This window comes from Peromyscus eremicus, chromosome X, assembly GCF_949786415.1.
Source record: "Peromyscus eremicus chromosome X, PerEre_H2_v1, whole genome shotgun sequence".
NCBI classification, from domain to species: Eukaryota; Metazoa; Chordata; class Mammalia; order Rodentia; family Cricetidae; genus Peromyscus; species Peromyscus eremicus.
The window spans coordinates 42,937,199-42,948,867 of NC_081439.1; the positions used below are offsets into that span (position 1 = coordinate 42,937,199).

The following is an 11,669-nucleotide window of genomic DNA, read 5'->3' on the forward strand; positions in this document are numbered from 1 at the left end:
GTGGTCAAGATGTGGTTTCTACCCACCATCAACTCACCCATCACTGTCTGATCTTTAGTCTGATCTGGCAAGGTGATTTGGTAGTTAGAATTGTGTGAAAACTCTTTAAGGAGGTAAGTTCTCATTCTGTATGGAAACCTTTCCTTCACCAAGCATGAGATAACTGTAGAAATTCCCATTACTTTCAAGTCTATTGTTTCGGTAGTCTGATAGATGGAGAGACACAAGTGTCTCTTTAGTATACTCTCATCTCTGCTAGGCCTGTTATGGAAGCAGCCCACTCTGAAGGCCCTGCTAACCCCCAAATTGCTTATAAAGGATGATGAATGTTATTCTTGTCACTTCCAATTCCATTACTTTCTCTGAGATGTGATTAGTATATTCTAATATGCTGAGTGTTTGGTGCTCCTGAAGGACTTTACGTACATTATAGGGTGAGGTATAAAAGCAGCACTTGTCTAAAAGGTAATGTGTCCTCTATTTGGGGGGAATGTACAGTCACTCACACACATTACCTCAGATAGGTTGTGGCAATCCACACCATTAAGTTTTACCCTGCTCTTGCAAAATACATAGGTAGAGGTACCCATTCTTCTTCATCCATCTCTATAAGGTAAAAGGAGGAAATTGTTTTCAATGCTCCATCTATTATGTCCATGGGTCTGATAGTTCATTTGTGGTCTGGCCCTCAACTTTGTGAGGCCAAAGTGCCTTCATTGTCTTATACTTACCCAAATTCTCTTGTCATAAACCCAACCAAATTTCTTGTCTGGTCTGCATGCCTATAGTATCCCAAAGACCTGCCTTGCCATACACCCACCCAAAGACCCCTCTGTGTCATACACCCACCTAAGTCACTTGTGTGGTCCCTAACCACTTCATACCAAGGTCTGTTTCTTCTCATATACCCATCCAAAGTTCCTCCTTTATCATGTACCCCCCCCAAGATTCTTGTCTACCCCCAAACCTTGTGAGTCCCAAATCCCTCCCTTGTCATATACCCACCCAAACTTCCTCTCTTGCCGTACATCCACCATTTCTCTTCCGCTTTACCAGTTCCACCATTAGTGACTCACAAAGACACATAAATTTTCAAATTGGAATGCATTTATTTTTAAAAATATAATTTTGAATTTTATTGTTTATAGGAATGGGAATTTCCTGTCTTCGAGATATCCATCTATTGGCTATCTACCTTGAGACTCATGGAGCTTGCCTCAGAGGGGCTGGGTTGATCCTTAGCAGGCTTTGCGGGTTGATCTTCATCAGGGTTTGCAGGTTGTTCCACCAGAGGCTGTCGCTGCTCTATCAATGGTGAATCATTGCATTTCTTCTTAAAAGGTGGAGTTACTGCTTCAGCATCAGTAGAGGAGCTTGCTTCTGAGGTACTGGGTTGATCCTCAACAGGCATTGCAGGTTGTTCCAACAGAGGCTGTGGCTCCTCCATCAATGGTGAATCTTCGCCATTCTTTGTCATGGGTGGAGTTACTTCTTCCGCATCCATCATGGTGCTTGCTTCAGAATTAGTGGGTCCTTCAGCAGGCTTTGCAGGTTGTTTAAATAGAGGCCGTGGCTCCTCCACTGGTGGTAAATTTTTGCCTTTCTTCAGCAAGGGTGGAGTTACTTCTTCCGCATCAGTCATGGTGCTTGCTTCACAGGTAGTGGGTCGATCCTCGGCAGGCTTTGCAGGTTGGTCCACCAGAGACCGTGTCTCCTCCATCAGTGGTGAATCTTCGCCTTTCTTTTGCACTGGTGGAGTTACTTCTTCGGGATCAGTCATGGTGCTTGCTTCACAGGTAGTGGGTTGATCTTCAGCAGGCTTTGCCAGTTGGTCTACCAGAGACCGTGTCTCCTCCATCGGTGGTGAATCTTTACCTTTCTTTTGCTCTGGTGGAATTACTTCTTCAGGATCAGTCATGGTGCTTGCTTCACAGGTAGCGGGTTGATCCTCAGCAGGCGTTGTGGGTTGCTCCATCAGAGGCTGTGTCTCCTCCATTGGTGGTGAATCCTTGCCTTTCTTTTTCACGGGTGGAGTTAATTCTTCAGCATCCTTCTTGGTGGAACTCCTTTTCAGGGCACGTTTCCTACATTTGTTGTTCTTTAGGCCCTGGAATGGCAAGAGGGAGGACACAAGAGTTATTTAATTTAGGGTGAAGGTCAGGATAAGCATGTGAATGGTTCTTTGTCAGAACAGGTGAGGATAGGTAAGGGGATTTAGGCCAGGCCAGAGAAAGGTAGTTACTTTAGGCAAGAGTGAATCAGTGGAGGAGGGTCTTGGGTAGGGTGGTTATCTTACCGGTCCATTAAGAATGCTTGGAGGATAAAGTTTGTAGGCCGCCTTGGTCTTTATCGGTGTGACAGGATTAGCCACTGCTTGAGTATTCATCGAAAAAGCAGAAAGATCTGCTCTGGACCTGAATTTCTTGGTCACATTAGCCATTATCAGGATTTAGTTGTGTTACCTTCGAGAGGTCTCATCAACTGACAGAGCAGAGCAGGCCACACCCCTCAAGCCTGATTGGTCATCAAGGTCTCAACCAATAGTGGGCAAGCTTGAGCTCTGACATCACAAAGCATGACTCTGACCCTGGTGAAGGAAAGAACAGCAGGATGTACCACTGGGGACACTTCTGTTGATGGGGGAAGATACTGAGAAGGCAAAGAGACTCTAGTCTTAGAAGGAGACTTCCCTTTAACAACTCCAAGGCTATTTTCCACGCCATCCATCTTCATATATGCACTTTAGTTGTGGCAGAACACACAACAGAGCATTTCCGTCTCCAACTTCTTCCCCAAGACTCCCCTGCTCAATGGTTTATTCCAATATGTCTTCCTTAATCTTGGGCTAATATCTTTTTTTTTGGTGTGTGTGGGGGCCTAATATCTTCAATGTCTTCCCTAAAATCATTCCCAAGTAACATTTCTGTATTTGAATATCAGTATATATGTCAACCATCCTACCAACCGGTGCTATAGCAAACATCTAGGCTCCCACCAGGACCCAGCCCCCTACTCACAGCCATCCACAGGACACTTTGCTCTGCCTACCCTTTATTTCATATACAGATTTCCCATGTCCTCCTCCAGGGTCAAGCCTGGTGATTTGTACCCTACCACCCTATACTTGTTTTTCTGCATCTCAGTATCTCACCTGGGTCCCACAGACTAGTCTTGTAGCCTGCATCTTTCAGTAGCTACCTCCAGGCTTCCTCAGGGTCCAATTCTATCACCCCACCTAGTCTCACCACTAAGTCCTCTAACCAACAGCTAGGCTCACTCCTGGACTGGCCCCACCCACATCCACTCACAGGTCCCTTTACAACATCGATACCACCAGACTCCATACATAGACTTCACAGATCCTCCTTCATGGTCTAGCCTGTTGAGTGGGTGTGTGTGTGAGTGCCCGTGCACGTGAGTGTGCACACGGGGGCACACACAAACACCACACACACACACACACACACAAATACCACACACACACACACACACACACACACACACACACCCCTGAATATTTGTATTTCCACATTCCTCTGGACATAGTGAGTGTGCCAAAGCCAGTATTTTGGCTGTGTAGCTTTACAGTAGTGACCTCTAGGTTTCCACATGATCCCAAATTGGGCTTCCCAGCCCAGTCTCAATACCTCTTCCTTTGCTGTGGCCAACACATAGGTTCCTGTAATACCCTCATTCACCCACAGGACCCTTCCCACCACCTACACCAGCCCAGTTCATAACAAGTGTCTAGCCCACTGAGAATGCCACACACTATCAAATATTTGTTTTTCAACATACTGCCAGATATAACCTAAAAGCCATAGGCAGTGCCCAATCTTAATTTGGACTCTTTGCCTTGAAATAGTGACTTCTAGGCTTCAACAGGGTCCCCCCACACACACACAAAAGGCTTGTCAGAACAACTCTTCCTACACTATAGCCAACATCTGGGCTACCAAAAGGTATTAACCTCTAAATCAATCAACAGGGTTTTCCATGCTGCCCATACCTCTCCACAACATACCCCTCCAAGGTCTAGTTAGGTGGGCACATCCACACTCGGTGCTTGCTTTTCCATATTCAGTGGAATCTATCCTAGATAGAATAGCCCCTGTCCCATGGCTTCCTGCACCTTACAGTAGTGATTTAGGGCCTTTTTCAGGATCCCAAATCTCAAACCACAGCATGATCCCACCACCCATTGCTCTTCTATAGCCAAAGTCTAGGGTCCCTTGACACTTAACATACCTGCACCCAGCCATGGAACACTTGCTTTGCATACACAACCCCACTACGTATCCAGACTTCCCATGTCCTTCCCAAAGTTCAAACCTGGTGAGTATTTCCCCTACCACATACTGCTTTTCAACATTCCACAAAACAGATCATATCCCACTGCCAATGTCTCGGCCTAGTCTTGGCACTTACATTCTTGCATGTTGCAGGAGTGACCAATAGATTTCAACAGAGTCCCAAAACCAGGAGCATGCTCTAACCACCTACTGCTCTTCTGTAGCAAACATACATGGTCCTACCAGGACCTGCCCTCCCTGCATCTACACACAATACACTTTGTGTCATCTATATTTCCCCACTGCATACCTAGAGTTCTCAAGGAGCCTCCTTCATGTTATAGACTTATGAGTACTCTTTCACAACCAGATACTTGCTTTTCTATATCTGTCTGGATCTGTCTTGGTTCCCACATCAATACTATGTCCTAGTCTGATCAACTGAGCCTTGCAGTAGCAACATCTTGGGTTCTGCATGTTCCCAAATCCCATGCCCTGGCTTAGTCCCATCACATCCAGATGTGCCCTAGACAACATACAGGCTCCAGACAAGGTGCTACTTGGACCCACCCACAGGACCTTTTGTGCTACCTCCACCACCGCTCTCCATACCCACACTTCTGATGTCCTCCTCCAGGGTCTAGCCTGGTATATAAGCCCCAACCTGATACTTGTTTTGCATATCCATAAGGATCTAGCCTGAGTTCAATAGCCAGCAACTCTGGCTAGTCTGACTGCCTGTCCCTTGCTGTATGGAGCTCTAGGCAGTAGTTTCCCAAATCCTGCAGCCATGACTAGTCCCAAAAATCCTCCTGGACTGCAGCTAACGTCTAGGCTCCTGCTAGGACCTGTATTACCAGAATCCACCCACAAATCACTTTGTGTAGACTATACTACATTACTCCTTGTTCAGACTTTCTGTGTCTTCCTGAGGGTCTAACTTGTGACTGTACTGCCCCAAAATAATACTTGTTTTTGCATATAGGGCAGGATCTATCCCAGGTCCCAGGCCCTTTGTCAGGCCTATCCCAGCACCAGCTACTAGCACTCTCTAGGATTCCTAGTCCCATCTACTCCTCCTATGCTAGAGACAGCATCTAGATTCCCACCAAGACCAGCCCTCCCTCATCAAACCACAGGAGCTTTGGCTGCCTATACCACCTTACTCCATGCCCAGACTATTCAAATTCTCCTCCAGAGTCTGAACAGGTGAGTACTTCTCTGCACCAGATAATTGTTTTCCAAATCCAGTGAAGTCTAGACTGGATGGAAGATCCAGTGGCATCCCTAGAACAGCTGCTTTCTCTCACTAGTAGTGAAGTCTAGCTTTTGGCAGGGACTGAAATCCTTTGCTCCATCCAAGTCCCACCATGCCCTCCTGTGCTATATGCAACTTCTAGCTTTCTGCAAAACCCAGTGCAACAACCCTCACACAGGGGACCATTTGTGCTACTTATACAACCCAAATCTACCTAGATTTCTGATGACCTCTCCAGGGTCAAGCCTGTTTAATAACCCCAAATGTACTCTTGATACATGTTTTTCAACATCCTTCTGAATCTGTCCCAGAACTGCAGCCTAGTCTGACAACCTACAACACATAGTAGGGACCTCTAGGCTTCAGAAGGGTCCCAAATCCCAAACCCCTGCCTATTCCCACCACCTATTCCTTTGCTACAGCTAACATTTAGGTACTCTCCAGTACTCGCCCTATCTACATCTGCACACAGGACTTGGTGTTGTACGTACCAGCCCTCTCTATACCCAAACTTCCCATGGTATCCTCCAGAATCTAGCCTACTGAATACTCCACACATATACCAATACTTCTGTTTTTATATCCTGAAGGATGTAATTTGTGTGCCTCAGACAGTGCTTCCTAGCTGTCTGGACTCTTTGCCTTGCAGTAATAATCTCTAGACTTCAATAGGGTCCCAATCCCTATGCCCCAGCCTAGTTCCAACATTCTGTCCTTTGCTATAGCCAATATTTATGCTCCCACCAAGACTTACCTTACCCACATCTACCTTCAGGACACCATGTTACACCTAAATAACCATACTCCATACCCAGAATTTTTGTGGTTTCCTCCTGTGTTGGACTGGAGAATACTTCCCAACCTGATACTTGTTTTTTTTCCCCATAATTCTGCCATATCTAGATTGGTCCCGCAAAAAGTGATCATGACTATTCTGGCCACTAGCTCCTTGCCATAGATAGCTCTGTGCTTCTGCAGGCTCTAATTCATCCAACTGGCCTGGTCCTACCACATTCTGTTGTGCTGTAGACAACATCTATACACACAAAAGGTATACCTGCATCCATCCACAAGACACATTTAAAAAATTAATCCACTTCACTATATATCCAGCCTTCCTACAACCCGAGCTCCCAGGATTTAGCCTAATGAATAATCCCCAACAAGCAAATTAATACTTGTGTTTCTACATGCTGACTAACCTACTCTGGCCACCTTGTTGCAAGCTGTAGTCTTTTACAGGTCTACAATTCGTTCAGCTTAGCCTAGTCCCAGCAACTCCTTCAGTGATATAGCCAACATCTAGTCTCCCTCTGCACTTAACATACCTGCACCCACCCATGGAACATTTGCTCTGCATTCACAACTTCACTCCTTATCCAGACTTCCCATTCCTGCCTAAAGTCCAAACCTGGCAAATATTTCCCTTACCAGAATGTGTTTCTCCACATCCCACCAAACATAACTCATATCTCACTGCCAATGTCCCAGCATAGTCTTGGCACTTACATTCTTGCATGTTGCAGGAGTGTCCACTAGGTTTTTTACAGAGTCCCAAATCCAGGGACCTAATTGCATCACCTACTCCTGTTCTATAGACAGCATACATTGTCTTACCATGACCTGTCCTCCCTACATCTACATACAGTACTCTTAGTACCACCTACATTACCCTACTCCATACCCAGACTTCCCGAGGCCTCCTCCATGGTATAGCCTGGTGAGTACTTGCTCACAACCAGATGATCTATCCTGGTTCCCACCATTAATACTGTGGTGTAGTCTGATCAACTGAGCCTTGCAGTAGCACCATCTATTCTTCCACAGGTTCCCAAAACCCATGCCCTGGACGAGTCCCATCACTTCCTGGTGTGCTCTAGACAACATACAGGCTCCAGATAAGGTGCTACCTGCCCATACACAGGACACTTTGTGCTACCTCCACAACCCATCTCCATACCCACAATTCTGATCTCCTCCTCCAGGGACTTGCTTCATATATAAGCCCCTACCTGATACTTATTTTGCACATCCATAAGGATCTAGCCTGAGTTCAATAGGCAGCATCCCTGGCTAATCTTGCTGCCTGCCCATTGCTGTAGGGACCTCTAGGCAGTAGAGTCACATCAGTCAGCTCAGACTAGAATCATATATCTTCCTGTACTATAGCTAACATATAGGCTCCTTCTAGCACCTGTGCTACCAGAATCCATCATAAGGACACTTTGTGTAGATTACACTACAGTACTCCTCTTTCACATTTCAACGAGGGTCTAACATGTTTAGAACACCATTCCAACTATCAATACATGTTTTTGTATATGAGGTTGTATCTACCCCAGGTTGCAATGTCTAGGCCTTCCCCAGGCCCTCCAGTAGCAAATTTTAGGATTCCTAGACCCAACAACTCCTCCCGTACTTGGTTCAACATTTAGATTTCCACTAGGACCACCCCTCCATCATCAAACTGCAGGTACTTTTGGTTGCCTACTTCGCCCTCTCCATGCCCAGACTATATAAATCCTCTCCAGAGTCTAGACAGGTGAGTACCACTCTGCATCAAATCATTGTTTTCCAAATCCAGTGGAGTCCAGACTGCATGGAAGATACAGTAGCATCCCTAGAATAACTGTTCTCACTAGAATTGACTTCTAGCTTTTGCCAGGGTCCTAAATGCTTTGCTTCATCCTAGTGCTATAGGCAACATTGATATTCCTGTGTGGATCCACTGTAACAACAGCCACAGGACCCTCCCTTTTTGCTCCCTATATAACCCAACTCCATAGCCAGATTTCCCCCATCACCTTCAGAGTTAAGACTGTTGAGTAACCGCAAATATGCCCTTGATACATGTCTTTCCACATTCTTCTGATTCTATCCCATTAACCAGTATCATCAGACAATGTCCAAAACATAGTATGATACTCTAGACTTCAGTAGGGTCACAAATCTCACAGCTGGGCCTAATCACATGATCTATTCCTGTGTTATAGCTATCATTTAAGTTCCCTCCAGTACTCACCCTATCCACATCCAGACACAAGGCATGGTGTTGCCTATAGCATGTCTTACTATACCCAAACTTCCCATATTCTCCTCCAGAGGCTAGCCTATTCAATACACCACACACAGTCCAATACTTCTGTTTTCATATCCTGCTGGATCTAATTCATGTACCTCAGGCATTGCTCCATAGTAGCCTGTAATCTTTGTCTTGCGATAATGATCTCTAGGCTTCAAGAGAGCCCTGAATCCTAGGCCCTTGCCTAGTCTCCAAGCATTTCATCCTTTACTATAGCCAACATCTCTCCTCCCACCAGGACTTACCCTACCCACATCTATCCTCATCTACCTTCAGGACAACTTGTACCACTAAAACCACACCACTTCATACCCAGACTTCATGTGGTCTCCTCCTGTGTTAGCCTGGTGAGTACATCCCTTTCTGATACTTGTTTTACCATAGTTCTGTCATGTCTAGATTGGTCCCACAGTCAGTACCCATGCATAGTCTGGCTATTAGCTACTTGTGTAAATAGCTCTAGGCTTCTGCAGACTCTAATCCTCCAACTGACCTGGTCCTACAGTATTCATGTGTGTTGGAGAAATCATCTATACTCCCAACTGGAATTATCCTACCTACCTCCATTCACTAGACACATTTAGATGATTCAACCATGTTGCTAAATACCTACACTCTTCACATGTCCCAGCCCCCAGGGATTAGTCTAGAGAGTAACCCTCAAACACAGCAATGATTGCTTGTTTTTCCACATGCTGACTGTCCTACTATGGCCACCAGTGCCTTGCAGTGCAAGCTGTAGGCTTCTACATGTTTCCTAATCCTTTCAGCCAAGCTTAATCCCAGAAGTTCCCACTGTGGTATAGCCAATATCTAGGGTCTGTTAGCACTTACTATACCTCAGCCATGCAGGGAACATTTGTTCTGCTTTCACAACCCCTCTCCTTATCCAGAATTCCCATGTCCTCCCCAAAGTTGAAACCTGGTGAATATTTTTCCCCCACCTGATAGTGTTTCTCCATATCCCACCATACATAGTTCATATCTCACTACCAGTGTCCCAGCATAGTCTTGTCACTTAAATTCTTGCATATTGCACTAATGACCACAAGTTTTCAACAAACTTCCAAATCCAGGGACCTACTCCTGTTCTGTAGCAAACATACAGGGTTCCACCAGGACCTGCCTACCTGTATCTATACCCAGTACTCTTTGTACTACCAACAGTACCCCACTCCATACCCAGACTTGCTGAGACCTCTTGCATGGAATAGCCTGGTGAGTACTCCCTCACAACCAGATACTTGTGTTTCCACATCCCTCTAGATCAATCCTAGTTCACATAGTCAATACTCCGGCCTAATCTGATCAACTGAGCCTTGCAGTAGCACCATATAGGCTCCTGCAGGACTCCAAATCCCCTTCCCTGGCCTAGTCCCATCACTTCCAAGTGGGCTGTAGCCAACATACAGGCTCCAGACAAGGTGCAACCTGAACCCAATCACAGGACCCTTCTTGCTACCTCCACCATCCCATTCCATACCCACACTTCTGATGTCCTCCTTCAGGATCCGGCTTAGTATATAAGCCCCCATGTGATACTTGTTCTGCATATCCATCTGGATCTAGTCTGAGTTCAATATCTAGTGCTTATGGCTATTCTGCATGTCTGCCCTGTACAGTATGGACATTTAGGCATGAGAATATCAAATCTCCCAGCTCAGACTAGACTCACAAATCCTCCTGTACTATAGCTAACACCGAGGCTGTGCTTGGACCTGCCCTACCAGAATCCATCCACAGGTCACTTTGTGTAGACTATAATACATTACTATTTATTCAGACTTTCCATGGCTTCCCATGGGTCTAACTTGTTGAGTACACCCCCACCAAACCATACTTGCTTTTACATATAGTGCTGGACCGAGGCCAGGTCCCATAGCCAGTGTCCGGGCCTTCCCCAGGAGCCTCCACTAGCAACCTCTAGGGTTCCTAGTGCCATCAACTTCTCCTGTGCTGGAGTCACCATCTAGATTCCTAACAAGACCATGCCTCTGTCATCAAGCCACAGGATCTTTGGTTACATACATCATTCTCTCCATTCCTACACTTTCCAAATCCTCCTCCAGAGTCTAGACAGTTAAGTACCCTGCTGTAACTGATAAGTCTTTCCAATCCAGTGGAGTCAAGACTGGATGGAATGTCCAATGACATCCCTATATTAGCTGCGTCCTTTCAGTAGTAGTGACTTCTAGCTTTTGTCAGGCTCCAGATTTCTTTGCTCCAGCCTAATCATACCATGCCCTCCTGTGCTATAGGCAACATCTATGTTCCTGTCATTATCCACTGTAACAAGACTTACCCACAGGATAATTCATGCTACCTAAGCAATCCAGTTCCATACCTAGATTCCACAAGTCCTCTCCAGGGTCAAGCCTGTTCAGCAACCCTATATTTCTCTTGATACATGTTTTTCCATATCCTGATAAGTCTATCTCAGTATGCAAGCCAAGTGTGACAACTACAACACATAGTAGGGGCCTCTAGGCTTCAGGAGGGTGCAAAATCCTACACCCCTGCCTAGTCCCACCACCTATTCCCATGCTATAGTTAACATTTACTTTTCATTCGTTACTCACCTTAACCACATCCACACATAGTATATAGTATTGCCTGTACTACCTCTCTCTATAATCCAGATTTCCCACGTTCTCCTCCAGAGACTAGTCTATTGAATATTCAACAATCAACCCAATACTTCTGTTTCATATCCTGCAGGATCTAACTCATATCCTTCAAGCAGTACACCATACTGGCCTGGTCTCCTTGCCTTTTAGTAATGGTCTTGCTTCAACAAGACCCCAAATCCTAGACCCCAGCCTATTCCCATTATTGCAGCCTTTGCTATAGACAACATCTCTGGTCCCTCCAGGAATTTCTCTACCCACATCTACCCACATATACCATGAAGAGACCTTGTGCCACTTAATCCACCCCACTCCATAACTAGAATTCATGTGGTTTCCTCCTTGGTTAGCCAGGTGAGTACCTCCCTATCTTATACTTGTTTTTCACCATTCTACAATATCTACATTGG

At 45.6% G+C, this 11,669-nt stretch overlaps 1 protein-coding gene across 1 annotated transcript; it reads right to left on the reverse strand.

Moving 5' to 3' along the window:
• Positions 1–1,089: 1,089 nt before the first annotated feature.
• LOC131899261 (proteoglycan 4-like) lies at positions 1,090–2,519 on the reverse strand. Its single transcript, XM_059250679.1, has 2 exons — positions 2,297–2,519; positions 1,090–2,107 (listed from the first exon to the last, which is right to left on the reverse strand). The coding sequence occupies exons 1-2, from the start codon at positions 2,438–2,440 to the stop codon at positions 1,181–1,183; spliced, it is 1,071 nt and encodes a 356-aa protein (XP_059106662.1). The 5' UTR covers positions 2,441–2,519; the 3' UTR covers positions 1,090–1,180.
• Between the last annotated feature and the right edge of the window lie 9,150 nt (positions 2,520–11,669).